Raw genomic sequence first — 20,576 nt, forward strand, 5'->3', positions numbered from 1 at the left:
TATGACTATCGGGGCCCTACTGAAGGAACGAGTGCACGAGCATATTGGAAACCCCGTTGACAGCACTGCAACCGGAACTTAGTGGAAGAATCAGCAATCCTTGATTGGAAACATGATCATGTATTTAGCGCTTTCACATTTCATCTAAGTGGCTAACTACATACGTAGTATCACGATTCAAGATCTAAATGTCACAGAAGCTATGCTCCAATCCCTTCTAGCAACCTGGCCCTGTCACCTGCTCGTGTATTGCGACTAGTTAGGAATATTTCGATGCATCGTTCATAGCCTCGGCTTCTTGACCCATCCTGGCCATCCAACGATCAACCAGGTCTTGGTTCTCATTCTTTAGTCGTGTTGATCGTTCTTCCGCCATATTCAACTGAAGATTTAGTGTTGCCAGTTCATCTTGGAAATCCTGCGGAAATGCAGATAATTCATGTTAGCCACTTTCCCTCACCCACCCCTGCGTGATTGGAAAGCCTATGTAAATATCAAAATAGCCTACCTCTAGCAGCTTGGCCTTCCCTTTCAGCTCCGCATCTCTGTCTTTCAGTCGTAGCTTTAGATGGGCCCTCTCGCTTTCCAAGTTGTTGATTCGTCGGCCCTCTTGTAGACTCTTCTTGCGAAGTGTTTCCACTTCCGCATTCACTCGATTCAAGCGATCTTGTAGTTCTGAGCGAGATCGCTGTGCCTCGGACAAGTCTGCACGGGTGGCATTGAGAAGATCGGTCGGGGTAGAATCTGGCTCAGCCGATCGTTGCTTTCTGGGCGCTGCCACTATCGGAGATGGAATAGTGGGTTGAGCTTCACCTTGTGCTGTTGCAGGACTGGCGCATTTTGCTGCTGTTGCTAGTTTGCTGGTACGATCTGCAAGCTGGGCATCTAGATTTGGTGAATGATGTCAGTCGCAATCGCTCAACGAAGAGCATCGATGATAGACTCACAGGCATCATACAGATTAGTATTTGCTTTCTCTCGTTGATCTCGGACTGTCAGGGCAGCCAAGTACTCCTCCCTCCAATGGGCCATAAGCCTTCCCAAGCAAATGGGGATGTACCTGAATGGGATGAAGTGGAGTTGGTTGCCGCTCCGGGAACGAGATGCAGTGCTAATCGTTATCAATTGCCCACCGCCCGCTCCACCGCCCTCTCCTCATGCATCATCGAACCCGGCTGCAACCCGACCCCAACTCTCAAACTAACTTGTCTTTATCTGTTCTAGAAAGGCTTAGCGAAGACTGATTATAGGTCTTTGCTTAATAGTGAATTTTTTGTTTATCCCTCGCGCATTTACACTCGGTCACTTGACTAATTCCCAACCATGGCGTCAAGGAAGAAGGTCCTCCTCAAGGTACAATCTCCGCACCTGCTCCTTGTGATGAGCTCTGAAACCTTCAAAAAGTGGGCCTTTGCTGACTTCAGCCTTTTTGGAATCTTAGGTTATCATCCTTGGTGACAGTGGTGTGGGAAAAACAAGTCTGATGAACCAATATGTCCGTTCAACCTCGCCCCCAACCAGCGCTCTGCTGCCGTAGCGCCATCGTTCACGAATACCTATGACCGCTAACTCGCACCTTTTTGAGATGGATAGGTCAATAAGAAGTTCAGTGGAAGCTACAAGGCCACTATCGGAGCCGATTTCCTTACAAAGGAAGTTCTAGTCGACGACCGACTGGTGACAATGCAGGTAAGGAGCTGATGACCCTAGCACAATCGTGATGAGGGGCAGTAACTGACTCAAAGGTGTCAGATCTGGGACACTGCAGGCCAAGAACGGTTCCAGTCTTTGGGAGTCGCCTTCTACCGTGGAGCCGACTGCTGCGTCCTAGTCTACGATGTGAACAACTCCAAGAGTTTCGAGGCTCTCGACAGCTGGCGGGATGAGTTCTTGATCCAGGCAAGCCCGAGAGACCCAGAGAGCTTCCCATTCGTAAGTGGCGTTCCCGCATTCCTTTTCCTTATCTATGCGCCGCAGCAGCAGGCAAAAATGCTATGTTGGTCCGTGCTGATGGTCATGTGCAGGTTGTCATCGGTAACAAGATCGATGTAGAGGAGAACAAGCGTATGATCTCCTCAAAAAGGGCCATGACTTTCTGTCAGTCGAAGGGTAACATTCCCTACTTCGAGACCAGCGCCAAGGAAGCTGTCAACGTCGAGCAGGCGTTTGAAGGTGAGTTAAATTCCACCGCCTAGCTGCTTTGCCCCAAAACTGTTCTCTTCCAAAGTTTCTAATCACTATTTAGTTATCGCACGGAGTGCGCTTGCTCAGGAAGAGGCCGAGGAATTCAGTGGTGAATTCAGCGATCCAATCAACATCCATCTAGACAATGACCGTGATGGATGTGCCTGTTGATATACCCTTCCCGATTCCCATGAAGTTCCAGCGACCTTTTTCCTTTGTTTTTCCTTTTTCCTACTACTATCTGGTTGGTCTCCGGTGCTGAGTCTGTAGAGAAGACCACGGGGTTTTACTTTGGATGACCTTGCCATTCCCCCGGTGTCTTGTAGATGTCTTCGTTTCAATTTTGGAATTCGCCTGAGAGAGCAACATCTTACTCAAGCCTTTCTCGGTTTTTTATGCAAACAATGTCTTTGTTGGGCTTAATGCAATACCTTCATTTTTCCGTAATAGGCAGTTGATGGCGCATATTTTATCGAAGTAAATCCAGTACCATCAGATGACCCGTCATCACCAGGGCACTTTACTCCTGACATGTTTACTTATCAGATGTGTCTCATGGTAATTACTACCATAAATGTACGGAGTAAATAAGAGCGCAATCCATTAATATCGGCGACTACATTTCTCCCCACCCGGACCCTTATCTCGCGAATGCTTGGCATAGCCCCCGTGTTCTCTTCATATCTTTAGGCAGGAAGTCTCGTGACACTCGTTTACTCCTGCACTGGAGATTTTCGCTCGTTGCGTTTCAGATGACAGCAGTCCGACTGATACCCCGTCCAACTCGGCATCCCCGGCTGCAAACGTAGCGATTGCGACATCGGCGACACGAGGTTCCTGACCACCTGGGCAGTATTACGGAGTACACCTCGATGAGTCGCGCGGATTTACCTCCTCTCACAAACAACTATAACACCATGAGCTCGGCCACAACCGAGCGACCCGGCATGATGCCACTGGGAATAGGGCGGCGAACATTAGGAATCATACTACTCCTGGTGGTGGTTGTGCTATGGACAACGTCGAATTTCCTTGGAAGTGTATGCGTGCCCTTTTCCTGAAAACTCATACCGCAAAACATATATATTGTTGCAAACATTTGGCTAATTACACGTCGAATGCTATCTAGACCATCTTCGCCGACAGAACCTACCCGAAACCTTTCTTCGTAACTTATACGAATACCTCCATGTTTATGATGCCCCTCCTTTTTATTGTCGCTCGTCGCACATGGGGTCTTTGGCGCAACGGGAAACTCTCTCAGATTACTTCGCTAAGGAGCTTCTTGAATCATTTAGATTCGCATGACCCCAAGGCCGAAGAGGAGAGCATGCTGCGCAGCGGCTCCGATGAAGAGGGTGGGCCATTCTCACGGGAGCGACAGGATGCTACAGACAGAAAGCTAGGTCTCAAAGCAACAGCTAAACTCAGTATTCAGTTTTGTCTTCTCTGGGTAAGCATACAATCTTGAGGATTGGATATATGATCGACTGGCTAACCTATCATAGTTTACTGTATGTCGTACACCAGATGTGGTAAATTGTATGTTGGAAGTGAACTAACCGAAGTTTCTTTGGATAGGCAAATTACTTCGCCATGGGGTGCCTCCAATTCACCACAGTTGGAAGCACAACCATTTTGACTTCCACCAGTGGTAAGGATTCCCTCTCCTATTTAGATATGTTCAAAATCCAGTATACTCACCCTCACTCTTCTAGGTGTATGGACCATGGTCTTCGGCGCCCTTTTCCGTGTTGAGAAATTCACCATGCGCAAATTCATGGGTGTCATGGCTTCTCTGATTGGCATTATCCTGATTTCGCGCGTAGATCTCTCTAAGCCAGACGCAGGCGAGGGTGCAGATAGTAGTGAGGGTTCATTCCCACACAAATCCTCGGGGGAGATTGCTCTTGGCGATGCCATGGCGGCATTCAGCGCCATCCTGTACGGTCTTTACACCGTCGTGATGAAGAAGCAAGTTGGTGACGAATCCCGGGTAAACATGCCCCTGTTCTTTGGACTGGTTGGATTTTTCAACATTATCTTCCTGTGGCCCGGTTTCTTCATTATGCACTGGACTGGAATGGAGCCCTTCTCTATGCCCGAAACGTCGCGAGTGTGGTCAATCATTCTGGTATGACTCTGAGCCCTCTTTTGTTTATTATTTGACTAACCTCACGCCCATCAGAGTAACGCGTTCGCATCATTTGTCTCTGACATTGCTTGGGCTTACGCTATGCTTCTTACCACACCTCTTATCGTGACTGTCGGGCTGAGTATGACCATCCCGCTGTCCTTAATTGGCCAGATGGTCCTTCAATCACAATACTCCAGCCCTCTGTACTGGGTTGGAGCAGCTATCGTGTTCTTGTCGTTCTTGGTTGTGCAACACGAGAGCAAGCCTCAGGACGATCTCGCCACTACTGATGGAGCAGGCAGGTCCTTCTCTGGCGAGTATAACAGCATTCCTGTTGAAGAAGAGGAGATGCGTTAGTTTGACCTTGGGAAGGTTTTGTAATTATCGCTACACATTGTAGCTTGTTCACATAACAATTTCGGTAGCTTCCCCAGCTACCCTTCGCTAGCTAAAGGGCTAGTACCTCTAATATAGAGTATAGACTCATTCAACGACATTCTCATTAGCTCTACTTCCGCGCATGCATTTCGGTCGACCTCTCCGCAAACACAAATATGATCTCTCGTATTTGAGATTGAGTTGTTTCTGCCAAGGCCGGCTAAAAGCTTGGTTTGCCCATGACAAGCTTTGTGATATATAGTCACGCCTTAGGGCCATCTACGGATACCTAGGTAGATATATACGCGCTGTTTGACTAAACATCCAGAATAATTACAAATCCAAACTTGAATTGTGGTATCCTTCACAGTAACTTCAATGTTTGGTATATATATCCACATACATTGGTTCACTATTTCTGTGAACATCACATCTCTCACGTTTGAGACTTTGATTTCAAAAGTCACTGTATTAGCTATCATCCTACATTCCTATAGTTTAAGATGACACCACTGAAAGGCCCGGCATCTCCCGAATGCACAAGCATATGATACATGACATAGGCCCAGGGCCGATTTGCGTCGTGTGTTTCAGCAGGATCCAAGCCCAGCCGATTGTGAATCAATCTCGCCTTGCAGTCTTGATTTTGACATACTGGTTGAAACCCGATCCTACCACCTGATAGCAACGAAATGGCCATACCGGAGCGGATATGACCGTGGCAGAGAAGCCAAAACAAACAAAATAATCTTTTATAGAGCGGTCGTCCTTTGCCCATTGTCCCCCGCGAGCGTGGAGCATGAATGGCGAGGTTGAACTGGTATATTATGAACCAGAGCAAGAATGACACTGCACATATCATGACTGCTGTGGTCACGAATACCCAGATTGGCGGGTTGTTGAGCTCTCGTAGGTTCATGCCAAAAGCGGAGGTTGACAACGAGGCAGGCAAGAAAACAAAAGCAATTATAGTAACTAAAGACAATGCAAGGTTAGTACTTGGATCCGGGGAGTATCCGTGTATGGTTTGGATAGCACTCACGCATCTTCATTCGCTTTCCTTCTTTGATCCCAATCTCCGCTTGCTGGATAGCCTTTTTTGACTCCTCAAAGCTTAACCTGCCGACCTCCAGCTGCTGCTCGTCTCTGATGTGCGACTCCATCCTTCTAGCACATTCCATGGCATAGTTGTGGTCAATCGTAAACATTACCTTAGGCTGATTATCTCCAGTGGGATCCCATAACCTATCCCAACTACATAATCTTGCATGAATGTCTCCCTGGGCGCTTACGGGTGGTATCGTAACCTATTATTAGAGCACCCACCAAGCTTCTCACGAGAGGTTGCGCCACTGCGCTAGTCTTCATTCGTTGGCATCATGCATTGCATATGTACTCGAGCCATTGTATGAACCAAGCTACGGTGACAGCGCTTCGTCGAATTAAACTATACCATGCGCACAGACATATACGAGAGAACGGTATAGGTCTTTCCCATAGGAAATTTGGAGAGTTTCTCATCCATATTATATATTATGCACTAGGGGACTACGGCCTGAAGTAATGTGATACATAATAGGTGCTCAATATAGACACTGAAATGGAATAAGACAGACAACAGACAAGGGAGAATGTCAGACTCGACGGTGAGAGGCATGCAAAATGAGAATGCATCGCCTCGATGAATGAAATTAAGAGACAAGGGTGTTAGAGAAATGAAAGGTAGAAAAAAAAAGCTGAATAGCTTAATGAAAAGAACTCCCCTTCGCCCACTGAATGTGCACGAAGGTACTAACGCCAATCCGTTCCTTGAAGACTCCGAAGCTCGAGATGAGTAGTCAAACCGAGATCACCAACCTGGGTATATTGAAAGAAAAGAAAAGATATGATATGAAGAAAAAGGGTCGCTGTGATGTAGGGAAAATGAAGTGAAGGGAATGGGAATAGGTAGAGTAATAAAACAGGCTCTACTCCGTAGAGCGAGGGGCGTTATACAGAAGTGCCCAGACCAGGATCCAATCTCCTGCGCGCAGCGAGAATGCTTTTTAGTGATCCCAGCCAGCGCGCGAGGGACTCTTCATCTGGAGCGCAAAGTCGATAGGTCTTTTCTTCGGCGATGATCTGCATACAGAACGTCTTTGACCTCGACAAAGGGTCCACTTCTGCGGCATCAAATACTTGAGACATGGGGATGATCTTGATGGCAGCGTACTCCGCTTCATCCTTGTAGAAGGCTAGACTCTTTGGCCGAAGCACAGTCCAGAGCCGTTTCCACTGGCGCACGGTCCCCTGGATGCGCAGCCCCTGCAGGTACCCCTGACAGATGACCCGCTCCGGGTCACGCAGGATGCCCAGATCAGTTTGTTTGGCGGTGTCTCGGGGTAGAGATGCTGACGGCCGTGCTAGTTTATCCTCAGGAGCTGAGACGGACAGTGAATGGATAGAGGGCATAGATCGTAGGTGAGTGTTGCGTGCTGGCGCAGGGCCATCGGAGAACTCTGAATATGAAGTCATTTCGTTGCCGGAGTAATCTTGGATGTAAGGGAGTCTCTGGGTGTTTTTGCTGCGTGGGGACAGGGGATGGCGCGGTTCGGGAGAGCTGGCGCGACCAGTGTGATCTAACTCGGAGTGATCGGTTGTCTCGTCAACGAGCTGTTTGTGGATGGCCGGGGGTTCGCGCTTCCTGGTCAAAGCCAGAAAAGCTTGCTCGTCCTCGTCACCTGGGGTCTCGGCGCGAATACGATCGATCCAGTCCTCAGCATCGCGTTCGCTCAGGGCTTCGAAGCGGTAATTCGTGGATGGGGTAAAGACACCGAAAACATGGCGCCGGGTTGATCGCGGAGACTTGACGGGCGCGACGGCGGTCACTTCAGACAGGGAAATGGAGACTCGGAGGCGGGTGGTTTCCTCGTCCTTGTATACGGAAAGGAGGTTCGGTCGGAGGACGAGGTAGGCTGGTTTCCATGAGGCGCGAAAGACATGCTTGTGTTTGACTCGGCGATAGACTCTCCCTGTCTTCAAGACTCGATCGAATTCGAAGCTTCCATTCTCGTTGACTGGCGAAAAGGGATCGAAATTTCCACTGTTGCGAGGCCCTCGGAAATGAGACGGGCCAGATTCGGGGACTTTGATCATGGGGGTTTTGCCCTCAGAAATTGAGGGCCTCGTCGTATTCATTATGAGGTATGGTAGAAGGGAAGAAATGAAAAATAAGGGGGAACCCCACGGTGATAACTCCATATAGTTATCATGCGGGAGTGTGATGATGGGATGACGGATGATCTTGGCCGGAACCAAGCCTTTTGACCCTTTGGCTTCTCAACAAGTTAGGATCTACAAAGTGCTGCATGGGAAATTATATGACTTTGATATGCAAAGATCCATATACTGTGCTTAACTAAGTATATATATATTCTGGAAATCTGTTTCCTTCGAGTAACCATGCACACGAGCAATAATAAAACCATGTATATGTAGTCCTATGTAGGTACTACTACATATGTACTCTGTATATACATAAGTAGGTACGCGGTACCCTGGATTTAGGTGAGATATGACTCGGAAGTGATATAGGAGAAAGATGAAAATAACAGACTACTCGTATACAACATACAACATAGATACCGAGTACAATATAAGTAGCAATGTGTTCAATATGAAAATTAACCCGTCCCAGGGTCCAGACCTTGGAGACCCATAGGAGGATAATTAAATTTGCAATTTGATTTAGATTGAAAACAGAATTACATACAATAACCGTATTTTACAATACATGTAGATCTTACGAGATAGGCATCCTGAACGGAGGATGGTACATATCCGATGTATATAGTACCTGCATTCACGCCCTTGCCAGCATGAAAAGTCATGTACTAGGTACTTAAGCGACGCAATAATAGACACATAAGAGGCTGAACGCGAACGGATGACAGGGTCAGCCGCCCTCAAAAATTATTACAGACACTACTTTCGGGCCTAACGGCCTGAAAAAGTTTGGACCCTCGATCGTCATGCGCTAATTCTACAATATACAGATTGTATTGGCTACTCCGTATATAGGACCAGGTGAGACAAGTCGTCTCAGGAGGGTTCTGAGTTTTGAAGTTATCTGGATCAATCTTGGAATGATGTGAAAAGATTTTGACCAACTGATACATTCCAGAAAACCCAAGTATCTACAACATATGGCCGTAGACATTGCCCATCGCGCATATTTATGTGTCATTGCCCCATAGGGCCGATGGTGGATCAGGTGGGCTATGTACAATAAACTGTATAGAGTATCATGAGATATCTTTTTTTTTTAACTAGGTACAAGAGTTTGTACAAAGTACAAAGTACACGAGCACAAGCATAGTCCCAGCAGACGGGATCAAAATGATCACAGAAGCATACAGAAGCTTTCTTCGTTTGGGGCTAGTATGGAGTACAAGTGGTACTTACTAGTACTACCGTTTAGAATCACCGCTAGACCATGCCATGAGACCTCGGAAAGCCAATCAGATTATGAAAGAACAAAGGAGACCCGGGGATGGAAGAGAACATCAAGTCCACGTAAACCTCGAAGGGAATACGTTAAGAACAAGAGGCAATTAGAAAGCAGAGAAGCAGTACGGAGTACAATCGCACAAAAAGTAAAGATTACAATTAAAATACCATACAATACTGGTTATAGCGCCACTCCACAGTAACCCAGGGGTAAAATAACCGTCTCAGGGTGACAACTGAGAGGCCACCGGACTTCGCCAAGACCAGGGAGGCGCAAGCAACCTCTTGGAACCCATCCCATCTTCCAATCCCCCATTCTTCTCTCTTCCCTCATCACCCTCATCCTGTTTTGATGTCCCCGATCTCTCTGTGTGCCTTGCTGTTCACAGTTGCTTGCGTTTCTCCCGACGCACTCATCTATCTACGGGACTGAGAAAGTTGGGGGACAAAAGGAGGCATTCCTCCGGCCACTCGTTTTGCTGTTTTCTTTTTCACTTCTCAAAGATCATTCGACTTTCGGATCTTCCCGTGATCCCATACGGTCCGAATTCGGTTTGATCGTGTGCTCACCTCCTTTCTTCCCGTTCGAGAAGCAATTCTCTTCTGATCACACCCCCGACACAATTTCTCCGCTATCTCCCTAACGGCCCCGTGCTGTCGCTTCAGCCTGACAGCTGACCTCTACCGTTCTTTGTGTGGTCTCACGACAATCGCACCCATGAGCTTCATACAACGCATCACGAAAAGGCTGCCTAGTGCGCCGAGTCTGCCGTTGGAAGATGCTCCAAACGAGAAAGGCCGCCTCCATCCTAGATTCGCCTTTTTCCGACGGAGGATTCGCCTAAAGGGCAACTCATCTATTTCTATACCCCTGGGTCTTGTTTTACTATTTCCATGTCTTGTAATTGTGTTTATTCTGCTCCTCTTTGTCCGACATCCTACCTCTCCCGGGGGTATCCTAATTCCAGCGGGCACTCCGCCTTCTATCCGGTTCGTACTCCCATGTCAATCGGTGGTCGTGTGTGCAATAGCTAACATTCCGCGTTTTACAGAAAAATCAGCGAAAAACATGATAAAGTCTTTGCTACGGGCTGTATGCCTATTGAGCCCGAAGAAATTGCAAAGGCTCCCCGCGCCAATGCCGCCTTCGTCGTCCTTGCTAGAAATAAAGAGTTGGATGGTGTGATCCAATCGCTCAAGTCCATTGAGAGACACTTCAACCGGTGGTGGCACTACCCCTATGTGTTCCTCAACGATGGCGACTTCGACGAGGAGTTCAAAGCGACGGTCAAGAACTACACCAGCGCGGAAGTTGAATTTGGAAAGATTGACAACACCATGTGGGGATTCCCTGATTGGGTTGACCATGAGGTTGCCAAAGAGGGCATCAGGAAGCAGGGTGATGCTGCCATCATGTACGGTGGAATGGAAAGCTACCACCACATGTGTCGGTTCTACTCAGGGTCAGTCTTCAATAGCGGATTGGGAGACTTGGATTATAAAGCTAACTCTGCGATAGACACTTCTACAAGCACCCTCTTCTGATGAAGTACGAGTGGTACTGGCGTTTGGAGCCCGAGATCAAGTACTTCTGCGACATCACCTAGTAAGATACCCACTGTTGCATATTTTTCTGGTCAATCTGCTGACTTATTACTTCAGTGATCCATTCCTCAAGATGGCCGAGGCAAACAAGACCTACGGCTTCACAATTGCAGTGAAAGAGCTTCGCGAGACTGTCCCCAACATCTTCCGGTATGCGGCTGCTTACAAGCGCAAAAACAACCTCAAGTCCAAGGGTCTGTGGGAGATGTTCCTGGAGCAGCCAGCGCAACCAGAAACCCCCGAAGAGAACAAGCAGGACAAACTGCCAGATGAAATCCTGCAGACCGACCCCGGTGACAACAACCTGAAGGACGTGGACCCAGAGGCCATGGAAGGCGAGAGCTACAACATGTGCCATTTCTGGAGCAACTTCGAGATTGCCCGTCTGGATTGGTTCCGCAGCAAGGAGTATGAAGACTTCTTCACTATGATGGACAGAAGTGGAGGATTTTGGAATGAGCGGGTATGTTATATTCTGTCTTTGAACTCTGCCAGGGGATCTTTACTGACTGTACTAGTGGGGTGATGCTCCTATTCACTCCCTCGCTGCCGGTGCTCTCCTCGCCCCTAGCGATATTCATTACTTCCGTGACTTTGGCTACCGCCACACTACCATTCAGCATTGTCCCGCCAACGCTCCAGCCCGCCAACTTGCCCGTATTCCTTACCTCGAGATGACGACCGATGACGAGAAGAAACGGATTGAGGAAGACGAGTACTGGGCGAACCCTGACCCAGTCAAGGAGAACGGTGTGGGTTGCCGATGCCGCTGCGACACTGACATTGTCGATGTTGAGGGCAAGCAAGGCAGCTGTCTCAACGAATGGGTAGATGTGGCAGGTGGCTGGGCCTCGCCATAGATCTTGACGCTGAAGCCGTAATGCTCAATGCTCGCCACATCTTCCTGCGTCTCCTTCCCCCCCTTGTCTATTTATTCGGCTGTGTGCATCTCTTGGGTTCGCCCTTGAGTTTTCAGCTTCAGCCTGCATGTTATGTTGGTCATGGGGTTTCCTTTCTGGGCGGCGTTCGGCGGATCTGCACTTTTTTTATTTAATCGGAAGATGGTGTCACCATTTCCATCATCACTGTTGACACATACATGAAGCATGTTGTGCCACTGAGTCTGGCTGTTGTGATCCGTCTCTTGGTTACATTTGGAAGAGAACATGTGCATCGTCGGCAGTGGAACACTGGTACCGTACCTTGTGGGATTCCGGGGCCATCTCGGATGGTCTTGACAACCCTTATATCCAATGTTTTCTCTAGATTCCATCGCTATATCCTCTGTTCTACCAGGAGCACAGCTTCCTCTCGGTGGTAGGAGACCATTGATTCGGGGGCTGGGAGCCACGCCCAAAGCAACTCCCGCCGTCTACGTTGACGTCTCTTCTCCCCTTTATTTTCACCTTCCAATCGGCCACTTCTCCTCCAGCTGCTTTTCCCCCCTTCCCGTCCCCGTCTGCGCAGTTTTTGTGGTTGTCTTCCAGCATGCATTCGTGAGATGTACATACCTTTCCTCTCTCTCCTCACCCATCCTTGAATCCGTGGCATACATCCACGGGTTGTTTTCTCGCATTGCCCACCCTTGACCCTCGCAAATACCAGATCGAGCATGGTTGTCTATAGAGTATGGGATAATCACCAGGTCAATTACGTGAAGAATGATATCAGTATAATGCACTTTATTTCTTCGGATTTTACTATGGCCTGAATATTAAGAGACGTGAAATTTACCTAGGTAGCTGTGCTAGTCATACCTCGGTAGCTTGAATTGACCCATAAAAGTTGTTACTATTACCTCAAGGGGCATACTATAATCTTGTTCAAGATTTCGGTTAACAATACGCGAGTCCAACCTTGGAAGCTCGCGGTCTTGAGTCTTCTTAAAAGGGCCATCACAATTACACCGCCAATCTACATAGTTCTTTCACTTCAAATAATAGATGGAAGCATAACCAAGGTGAACTGTCTATACTCCCGTCTCAGATCACGACTAACAGCGCACCTAAGATGGTATACATCTACAGCCGAATCCAAGTTCCCTGTAGTCGAATTGCCGGCAGGACTGCTACACAATAAATTCGTAGGTAGCTCCATTTGGAGCACGATTATAATATAAAAAGAAAGCAGGAAAAACAAAAAAAGATGGGCCCGAGCCCGGGATTGAACCGGGGACCTCGCGCAATATTGCTTTGGGTGAACCCTAAGCGCGAATCATACCACTAGACCACCCGGGCACTTGATGTGAAATGGCTCACTCCGAGGTCTTCTCAGCCAAAAGTGTAATCGAATGCAGGTAATTCATCCAATGGATAGTATATCTCTGCCATTGAAATGGAAACAGAGGGAATAATATATTTATGTATATATATATTAAAGGGTATTTGTCTGATAAATGATGTTCATCTCGCCAAAAGTCTTAGCAAAAAAGAAAAAAAAAACAGAGAGTATGAAAGCGCAGTCAAGTTCATCACTTCTATATCCTGCAACAATAGACAAGAATTCATTCCCCAAGGACTATCAATTGACTTGCTACTCTACTTAATGTGTCCACAATAGATTCAAGCCGACTTTGCCCAGAATATGTGAATCCAGGGTTTTCGAAAGTCCCAAGCACCATTGCAGCAAGCTCTTTTACTTCAGTCAACCGACTCAAGTCTTCCTGCAGCGTGTCTAGTACCATTTCATAGTTCAAGAAACGAGTTGCCGTGCCGAGGCCTGTTTCTGGCATAGCAAGGCCGACAGTTTGCGCACGAACGGCACTCAGATCAAGCTTCATATCAAACTTGGCGATACTATCGAGTAGGGAATCCAAAAGCGTCGCCAAACCCGGCACATGCTCATCTCGAAGCCTATTCTTCGCATCAAGCAAGTGTCGTGCCTTCTTAGGCGTGAGAGTCTCCGGTTCGTCCAGGATGGTAAGTTTCCCATTCAACAACCGGAAATTCCTCCGCTGCACGTTTTCCATTTCGGCTGCCTTTTGACCAAGATCAACGGCGGCCATGTAAACCTCTTCCGCATGTGAAGAGGCGAATTTCGGCTTTTCCAGCGTCCCTATCCGATAGCTTTCCATTTTATTTCGGATCGAAGCATTCGTCAAATGACCGACTGCCTTCAAGCTGTCGGTAACGTCTTGACCACTGCACAACGCAATCACAGTATCTCCTCCTGGATGGCTCTGCATGAATGCGCTCGCGTCGTATACACTCCCCTTGGCCGAGAACCAATAACCAGTTTCTTCCGAGTTATGTTTTAGGAGCTGGGACATGAAGAGTTTATTTGAGCTGGGCACGGTATCCGGAATGTGTTCATCTGGGTCGAGACATCCGCGTTCTAGACGTGCCTTTTCCAATTCCTGATCGACCTCGTGCCAGGGCTCGGTCCTGCGCTTGCGACCCAGACCGTTGATGGTTGTACTTCGACCAATCCTGAATGAGACAGCAAGGAACCCGAACACCTTTCGCCGGTGGAATCCCAGTAAACCGTCGTTGCCGTGGTACGAGGATGTAAAGGTTTGCCAGAGATACGTCAACTCTCTATCCTTTGAGAGAGCAATGTATTCTGTGACGGACACTTCCTTCATAGCCTCGAGAAACTGTCGCCAATGGATAGGATACGTAGCTCGGACGATTTGCGCTTCTTGGCCGATACCAGTGTTATATTCAAATCGTCCGGTAAATTCATCCATCATGTGAAACAATGGGTGCGCTGTTCCTGCCGCCCCAACCATGCCTTTCACCCACGGGATTCCCAAATTCCCTACGGTGAGGGTCCATAGCACGGGATCGATATGGGACTTGTGTGCTCGGCTCGCATGGAGCTTATCCAGAGTCTCGGTGATTTGTCTTAAGAGTGCGTGAAGCCTTCGTATTGCGTCTTTGAGCGAGAAGGAATCTTTCGCTAAGACGGATCTTTGCGCCTCTATGACCTGATGGAGAATTGGTATCGTCTTGGCGTTTATTTCAATCATTATACCGACGAACGTGTGCTCTTCCTTCGTGCCGACGGTTGGAACGAGCAACTCCAAGTTATCGAGCGCCACCCCACTGTGCGACAAGCTGGTTGATGTGAAATTCGATACCACCCCGTCCACGTAGGTGAGAGCCGGTGCTGGTCGCCCAAGACGTCTGCACAGTACCGTCCACGGGATCTCAAGCGTTGGCGGCAGTATATCGCTATGGCTGTCGTATTTCAATGTGAGAGGCTCGCTTCCTTCCATGCGGACAAACACGTGCGCTGTCATTCCTAGGATGGTGGCGGCCCGCTGGAGGTAAATGTCGGGTAATGTTTTGGTGGACGCGTCAAGCAGTGGCATCTTGGTTACAGTCTCTCGGACAGTCTGGGTTTGGACCAGACGAGGGAGGTCGGCGGCGAGTTGGTCCCATAGTGCATGGGAAGGCGGGAGGGCCTTTATTGTTTGCAGAGGCGAAAAGGCTGCCTCTTTAGACAGGAAGCCGGCATTTTCATGTCCGTTGCGACGATTTGTCCGCTCTGCCTCTTCGATTATTTTCTCACAGGGTGGTGAGATAGAGTGTGTCTATAGAACATGAGCGCATGAATCTTCATAGATAATTGTAATGAGGCGTATACGTGCCTTCGATCTCGCTAATCGTACGGAAACTATGAGGAAAATAACCACAAGAGCCAAATTGACCCTGTAAGACGAGGAATCATCTCGAGGGTCGTTGAATATTGCACTAGAATTGCCATATAGTATCGTAGGTACTGCACTGACGGAAAGCATTATGAGCTGCTGTGTGATATTGGGGATCTCATCAAGTTTACAATTATCCTTGACATGATCCATATTTTTCGTCAGCCACAACGAAATCAAGCACATTCTTGGGCATCAATATATTGCTTCCTGCCTGGGCAAGCGGCCACGTCGCGCCGCTAGTGGCCAACAGCCAATGATTTGGCTGGGGATGTGACGAAGGAAGCGATATGAGCTAGCATGACGAACGTTCTGATCAGGAATACGACCCACCGGAGGCATGCAGTAGGGCTTACGTGGTTCTTCACATGTGGATATACAACTACAAACGGAATACGGAGGACGGAGTACGAGCACTATATTAAACTTGCCTAGCGGCGAACTAGGATTCTGGTGCTGAGCTAGGGTAAAACCACAGAGAAAAAACCCGTTATTATCCAGTCTATGTACCCTGTACTGATTACTCCGTATGTGAATTGAGATTTGGGATAACCACGTATTACGCCGATATTATCCCGCTTGGACAAGGGGGATTTTCCATTCCTGAGAAGAGGCTATTCTACCTACATATGTATATTGTAGGTATTTATCTTCCAAGGTTACCATGTAATATTAAGTTTAGGGTAGAATATTAGCACCATTAGCCAAGATATTCCATACATATTGCAATTCTCCATATCCACATCGTCACAAAACCCTCTGTACTTTGCCTTTATAGCTATTGTACATGTGTGCATAATAAGGGAGGGAGAAAGGAAAGAAAGCTCCGTTACATCTTAGCGAACTCCGCGCCAATTTGGTTGAGCATAGCGACATGATCCTTGCCATAAGTGTCACCGTTTCTGGCAATCACGCCACGCACCCAAGGCCCACGAGGGTTGAAAGAAGCCTTGAAAGGCAGAGCCCGCATAACCAGGCCATAGGTGCATGCAAGTGGGTCAACGACGACGGGCTCGCCCGTCTCCTCAGATAAACCAGCCTTGATGTCAAATGACCATAGCAGCTGGGCCACGACGATCCAGATAACATTGCGGGCAAAATACCGCCCAGGACAGGTCCGTCTTCCATAGCCAAATGCAGCAGCGGGGAGGTCTTTGAGCGTTTTGCCGTCCTCATCGAGCCAGCGGTCCGGTTTGAAATCGTCGGGGTCCGGGCCAAACAAGGCCTCTTCTCGGGATATTGTCCAAACGTTGGGTATAATAACAGATCCCTTGGGAATGGTGTATCCATTGTAGGTAGTCTCCTCTTTGTTCAGATGAGGGGACGCCCTCGGGGCCAGCGGGTCGCCATCGGAATATCTCTTCGACAATCGCGGTGATGTACGGCAGGTTGGGCTTGTCATCTGGGACTGGGAGTCGGTTGTGTCCGACAAAGGCATCCAGCTCCTTGCGTGCCTTGACGACGAAACCCTGGTCTTGTGTGATACAAGCCACCACAAACCAGATCAGGCTGTCTGTAGTGCCGTCCAGCGCGGCGTCGATCATGGTACCAAGCTCAAACGCTAGTTCGTGCAAGGGCATATCGAGATTATCCTTTTCGACAGTCTTTTTGAGGTGCTTTGATATATTCCAGGCGTCCGACTCCTGGCCCCGCCGGAAGTTTTCGTCGCGCAGATCATACTTGGTTTTGTAGTGATTCTCAGCCTTTGCTTGCCATGGAGCCAAGAAGCCGGGCAGATTATTTAGAACAGGGAACTGGTCGACAATGTGCGCGCCAACCTGGATAAACTCGGAGAACTCCTCGTTGAGTTTCACAACGGTGCGAAGTACCGGGTCGTTGTAGTCTTTGACACGGAAGCCATACAACAATGTGTGGATGATACTAGCGACAGCGCGCTGGAAATGTCCTTGAACCTCAGCACCAGCACCACCCGCATTCTCTAGGAGATCGTGCATCAATTGTTGCGATTCTAGAGTTTGGAAGGGGAGATAGGCGGCTGCCGGCGTCGCGTTCAACACCGAGACCTGTAGCCTCTGATGTTGTCGGAATTGATCGGTGTAATTCATCATGAGGATATTGAGCCCTTTCAAGGCTAGCTCGGTTGCCAACTGAAGTTTCTATTAGCTCATTGTTGCCCATGCAAGTTGAGGAGAGTAGAGCCTTGCAAAAAGACGAGGTCGGTCTGAAAATGTGGCTCCGCGCTTCGCTAGAAGTTCGTGGGCTACTTCAGACGTAGATAGAACGACGACAGACTGCCCAAGCATGTTGACGTGAACAATTGGCCCATACTGCTTGCTCCATTCACGATATGTTTGCCAGCCGTGGGACTTGGGAGCTTGGTGAACATTGCCAATTATCGGCAATGGCTTTGGGCCTGGCGGCAGGGGCAAAGAAGATGTTGATTTCCGTCGCGTGACGATGTACACACCTATTAGCAGCCCGGTAATGGCTATGAATGTTGCTAGATGCATAGTTGAAATTCGGAGAATAAGCAACCAGATCCAAAGTGTCGGCGATGGAAGTTGGTTTAACTTGGGGAAGAAAAAACAAAGGGCAACCAGGCAGTCATGGGCCGCGGTCCTCTTTGGTGAGCTTAGTAGAATCTCGCAAATAGTCAATATTGTACGATCCCATTGTAGGGGAATTGGCGCAATTGATTGGGTGCTGGAACTTAGGCGTGCAGGGGTTCAGTGCAAGACGCCACATGTTCCTTTCATCTCCGTTACAAGGGTCTGTTTTGATCACGTATTGTCACAGACAAGATAGCCCAGAGTCAGCAGGATATTCATTGAGGATTGTCCGTGTAAAGAATAATTGCCAAGTGGGATGTTCCTTAAGGTTTTAGATTTCCGAGATAACCACGGGTACTACCCGCCTTGCCCGGACCACCTTCCGTATCCGGGAAAGTCCCGGTGAACTACAAGGATGTAAACTTTCGAATATATTAACTAATTACGATATATGAAAAGCATTCTTTTGGCTGATGGTGTCCTGTGTTTCCTGTTGAATTACTCAATAGGGACTGAAATATTGCCCACATGGGATTTTCCTACTTTCGATACCCCTCCATTATCATCAGTGTCTTAAACATGTCTTAAACAGTTTCTCCGTGGCATACCAAGCTTTACCGCAGATATGATAAAATAATGTGTTTATTGAAGTTTGTTTTTAATTGGAAAGTGCACTAACTCGACACCACGTACGGAGTACGAAGTACATGTAACGTCACCCACTAGTTGTGGCCGAGGACTTTCCCACAATAGAAATTGCATTGCACAGTCAATGCCCCATTAATGATGACGTCCATTTTTTTTTTTCATTCGTCGTTCAAGGTTAGATGTAAAAGAAGTCTCGTTATTGGGTGTGGCGGGCATCATTCCTTGACCCTTCAAGACCCTAAAAGATCCGAGGGCGTTGAAACAGCGGGTAAGAAAAGCGGGCCGTGCATCGTCGATCGTTACATGTGGAGGATCGTAGCTAAACGTCGACTGTCGTATCCGAGCTTCCTAGGTTTCTATGATACTTGACATGTGCGCTATATCTCGTGTTGTTTCACTATTGAAGAGGGGTAAGACGATCCAACACAAAGCCAAATACACTAGACATTTCAAAATGTACATGTGATATCTTACACATATTGCTTGACACTCAATACCTTAGGATCGTACGGTGACTTCCCCATATCGGCGACTTCCTGCAGTTCAACGTAATCGTGTGCGCGGACCTGGGGGCGATCCGAGTTCGATGTACTGCTTCCTCCCAGGTTGGTTTTGGATTCCGAAAGCTTCGACTTGGTGTGTGATGAGGTTAGCAGTCCAAAGCGCCTGCGCAAGAAGCCTGCATGCTTGGTCCAGAATATATGGATAGCAGGCGTGCAGCTGACCATGAGGACGACGGCGCTTTCGATAACGCTAGTGGACTTATCAGTGGCAGACTCATAGGGGCGGGGCGGTGATGTTGATGTTGACAAACTTACGTGACAAGCAGAGCATTGGCGAAGTTGGTAGAAGATTGAGTGGACTGCGCTTTCTGAAAATACAAACCCAATGCGCTGGCTGCAATGGCACTGTTGAACATTGTAGTCAGCAAATTTGCCCAAGCCAATAGAGGAGAAAGAGCAGAACTTACAGGAGACCCGTAGCAAAGACAAACGCAACTCCGATCTTCCTGCGAAGTGGCATCTTAAGATCCACGATAACTGGAATCGGGACAACAAATACGATGACATCTACGGCGAGCGAGATGGAGCCACGGGCAATGGTCGCATTCGTGAGGGCGCCGACGCACGAGAACAAGAATGGCGGAGTTGGCTCGTGAAGATCCGGGCTGCAGGAGATACCTGCATACAGCAGTGTTATCACGCCGCCCAAAGTCCCGACGACAGATGAGAAATATGCACGTCCAGCGCAACCAATCCTTGATCCCGAAGATTCGGATAAGCATGAAAAGCAGAGGCAACTTCGCGCTGTAAACTGCACTGTTGCCTGAAGCGATTCCGACCGCAACCAGCTGCGAGGAAACATTAGCAAACAGCACGATGCAAGGAAATAACGTGTATAAAAAGCCCTTGAGGCCTTACTCTTGTAAGATGTTCAATCGTGACATCGTTAGGATTCGAGTTCAACACTGTTTTGAACGTGTTAGTCCTTGTGTGAGATAACATATCAGATTGGGAGAAATGTTACCATCAAACAGCATGGAGAAAGTCACAGAATTCCATATCAGGAACAAGAGTGCCAGCACACATAAGTCTGTCGAGGTAAGCTTGGCTAGTCATCAACAGCCCCACTGAAACTATAAAGGTCATACGTACAATCGTCGACGTGAAGCTTTTGAATGTGGTTGAAATTAGTCCAAAGTCGTAGTGCAATAATGCCGCCACTAAGTGCACATAGAGCGCTCGCCAATCCCACGAAGACTGGAGGCTTCAAGGCGGATGGCTGGACAATGGCTGCAATGGGATTCATTCCTTCCATTGTATTGCTTGAGCTCCGAGGTCAAACATAAAAGCATGAATTGTTGTTTGTTGGGAGATTTCAGGGGATATTCTCTTGGGTGAATAGAACAAAGAAACCGACGGATTAATTAGTCCCGGCTGCAGGGTATAGTTCGCAATATCGGCATAATGGG

The 20,576-nt window shown here is 48.1% G+C and overlaps 9 protein-coding genes across 9 annotated transcripts; 3 read left to right on the forward strand and 6 right to left on the reverse strand.

The window, feature by feature from the left end:
• Positions 1-259: 259 nt before the first annotated feature.
• Positions 260-1,032, reverse strand: N7519_005880 (ATG16 family protein; the record flags this gene model as incomplete). The annotated part of the gene is made up of 3 exons (XM_057292656.1): positions 260-418; positions 509-885; positions 948-1,032. 3 exons carry the CDS (start codon positions 1,030-1,032, stop codon positions 260-262), a joined length of 621 nt encoding a protein of 206 aa, XP_057147467.1.
• Positions 1,033-1,323: 291 nt separating this feature from the next.
• rab7 (Rab family GTPase YPT7) lies at positions 1,324-2,355 on the forward strand (the record flags this gene model as incomplete). The annotated part of the gene is made up of 6 exons (XM_057292657.1): positions 1,324-1,353; positions 1,442-1,495; positions 1,594-1,689; positions 1,753-1,932; positions 2,025-2,172; positions 2,246-2,355. The coding sequence occupies 6 exons, from the start codon at positions 1,324-1,326 to the stop codon at positions 2,353-2,355; spliced, it is 618 nt and encodes a 205-aa protein (XP_057147468.1).
• Positions 2,356-3,101: 746 nt separating this feature from the next.
• N7519_005882 (DMT family transporter) lies at positions 3,102-4,678 on the forward strand (the record flags this gene model as incomplete). Its single annotated transcript, XM_057292658.1, has 6 exons — positions 3,102-3,224; positions 3,314-3,637; positions 3,693-3,698; positions 3,766-3,838; positions 3,903-4,318; positions 4,373-4,678. 6 exons carry the CDS (start codon positions 3,102-3,104, stop codon positions 4,676-4,678), a joined length of 1,248 nt encoding a protein of 415 aa, XP_057147469.1.
• Positions 4,679-5,691: 1,013 nt separating this feature from the next.
• Positions 5,692-5,907, reverse strand: N7519_005883 (uncharacterized protein; the record flags this gene model as incomplete). The annotated part of the gene is made up of 1 exon (XM_057292659.1): positions 5,692-5,907. The coding sequence occupies one exon, from the start codon at positions 5,905-5,907 to the stop codon at positions 5,692-5,694; it is 216 nt and encodes a 71-aa protein (XP_057147470.1).
• A 781-nt stretch (positions 5,908-6,688) lies between these two features.
• Positions 6,689-7,876, reverse strand: N7519_005884 (PH domain-containing protein; the record flags this gene model as incomplete). Its single annotated transcript, XM_057292660.1, has 1 exon — positions 6,689-7,876. One exon carries the CDS (start codon positions 7,874-7,876, stop codon positions 6,689-6,691), a length of 1,188 nt encoding a protein of 395 aa, XP_057147471.1.
• A 2,029-nt stretch (positions 7,877-9,905) lies between these two features.
• N7519_005885 (glycosyltransferase family 15 protein) lies at positions 9,906-11,652 on the forward strand (the record flags this gene model as incomplete). The annotated part of the gene is made up of 5 exons (XM_057292661.1): positions 9,906-10,177; positions 10,240-10,650; positions 10,707-10,793; positions 10,850-11,255; positions 11,311-11,652. The coding sequence occupies 5 exons, from the start codon at positions 9,906-9,908 to the stop codon at positions 11,650-11,652; spliced, it is 1,518 nt and encodes a 505-aa protein (XP_057147472.1).
• Positions 11,653-13,295: 1,643 nt separating this feature from the next.
• N7519_005886 (uncharacterized protein) lies at positions 13,296-15,536 on the reverse strand (the record flags this gene model as incomplete). Its single annotated transcript, XM_057292662.1, has 2 exons — positions 13,296-15,329; positions 15,408-15,536. The coding sequence occupies 2 exons, from the start codon at positions 15,534-15,536 to the stop codon at positions 13,296-13,298; spliced, it is 2,163 nt and encodes a 720-aa protein (XP_057147473.1).
• Positions 15,537-16,275: 739 nt separating this feature from the next.
• Positions 16,276-17,917, reverse strand: N7519_005887 (cytochrome P450; the record flags this gene model as incomplete). The annotated part of the gene is made up of 3 exons (XM_057292663.1): positions 16,276-16,716; positions 16,772-17,554; positions 17,672-17,917. The coding sequence occupies 3 exons, from the start codon at positions 17,915-17,917 to the stop codon at positions 16,276-16,278; spliced, it is 1,470 nt and encodes a 489-aa protein (XP_057147474.1).
• Positions 17,918-19,074: 1,157 nt separating this feature from the next.
• Positions 19,075-20,422, reverse strand: N7519_005888 (uncharacterized protein; the record flags this gene model as incomplete). Its single annotated transcript, XM_057292664.1, is given in 7 exon segments — positions 19,075-19,357; positions 19,423-19,512; positions 19,575-19,772; positions 19,786-19,955; positions 20,026-20,072; positions 20,132-20,197; positions 20,260-20,422. The coding sequence occupies 7 exon segments, from the start codon at positions 20,420-20,422 to the stop codon at positions 19,075-19,077; spliced, it is 1,017 nt and encodes a 338-aa protein (XP_057147475.1).
• Positions 20,423-20,576: the final 154 nt, after the last annotated feature.

This window comes from Penicillium mononematosum (assembly GCF_028829835.1).
Source record: "Penicillium mononematosum strain IBT 11891 chromosome Unknown utg000003l:1.0-8172316.0:1.0-8177699.0, whole genome shotgun sequence".
In the NCBI taxonomy this organism is placed as follows: domain Eukaryota; kingdom Fungi; phylum Ascomycota; class Eurotiomycetes; order Eurotiales; family Aspergillaceae; genus Penicillium; species Penicillium mononematosum.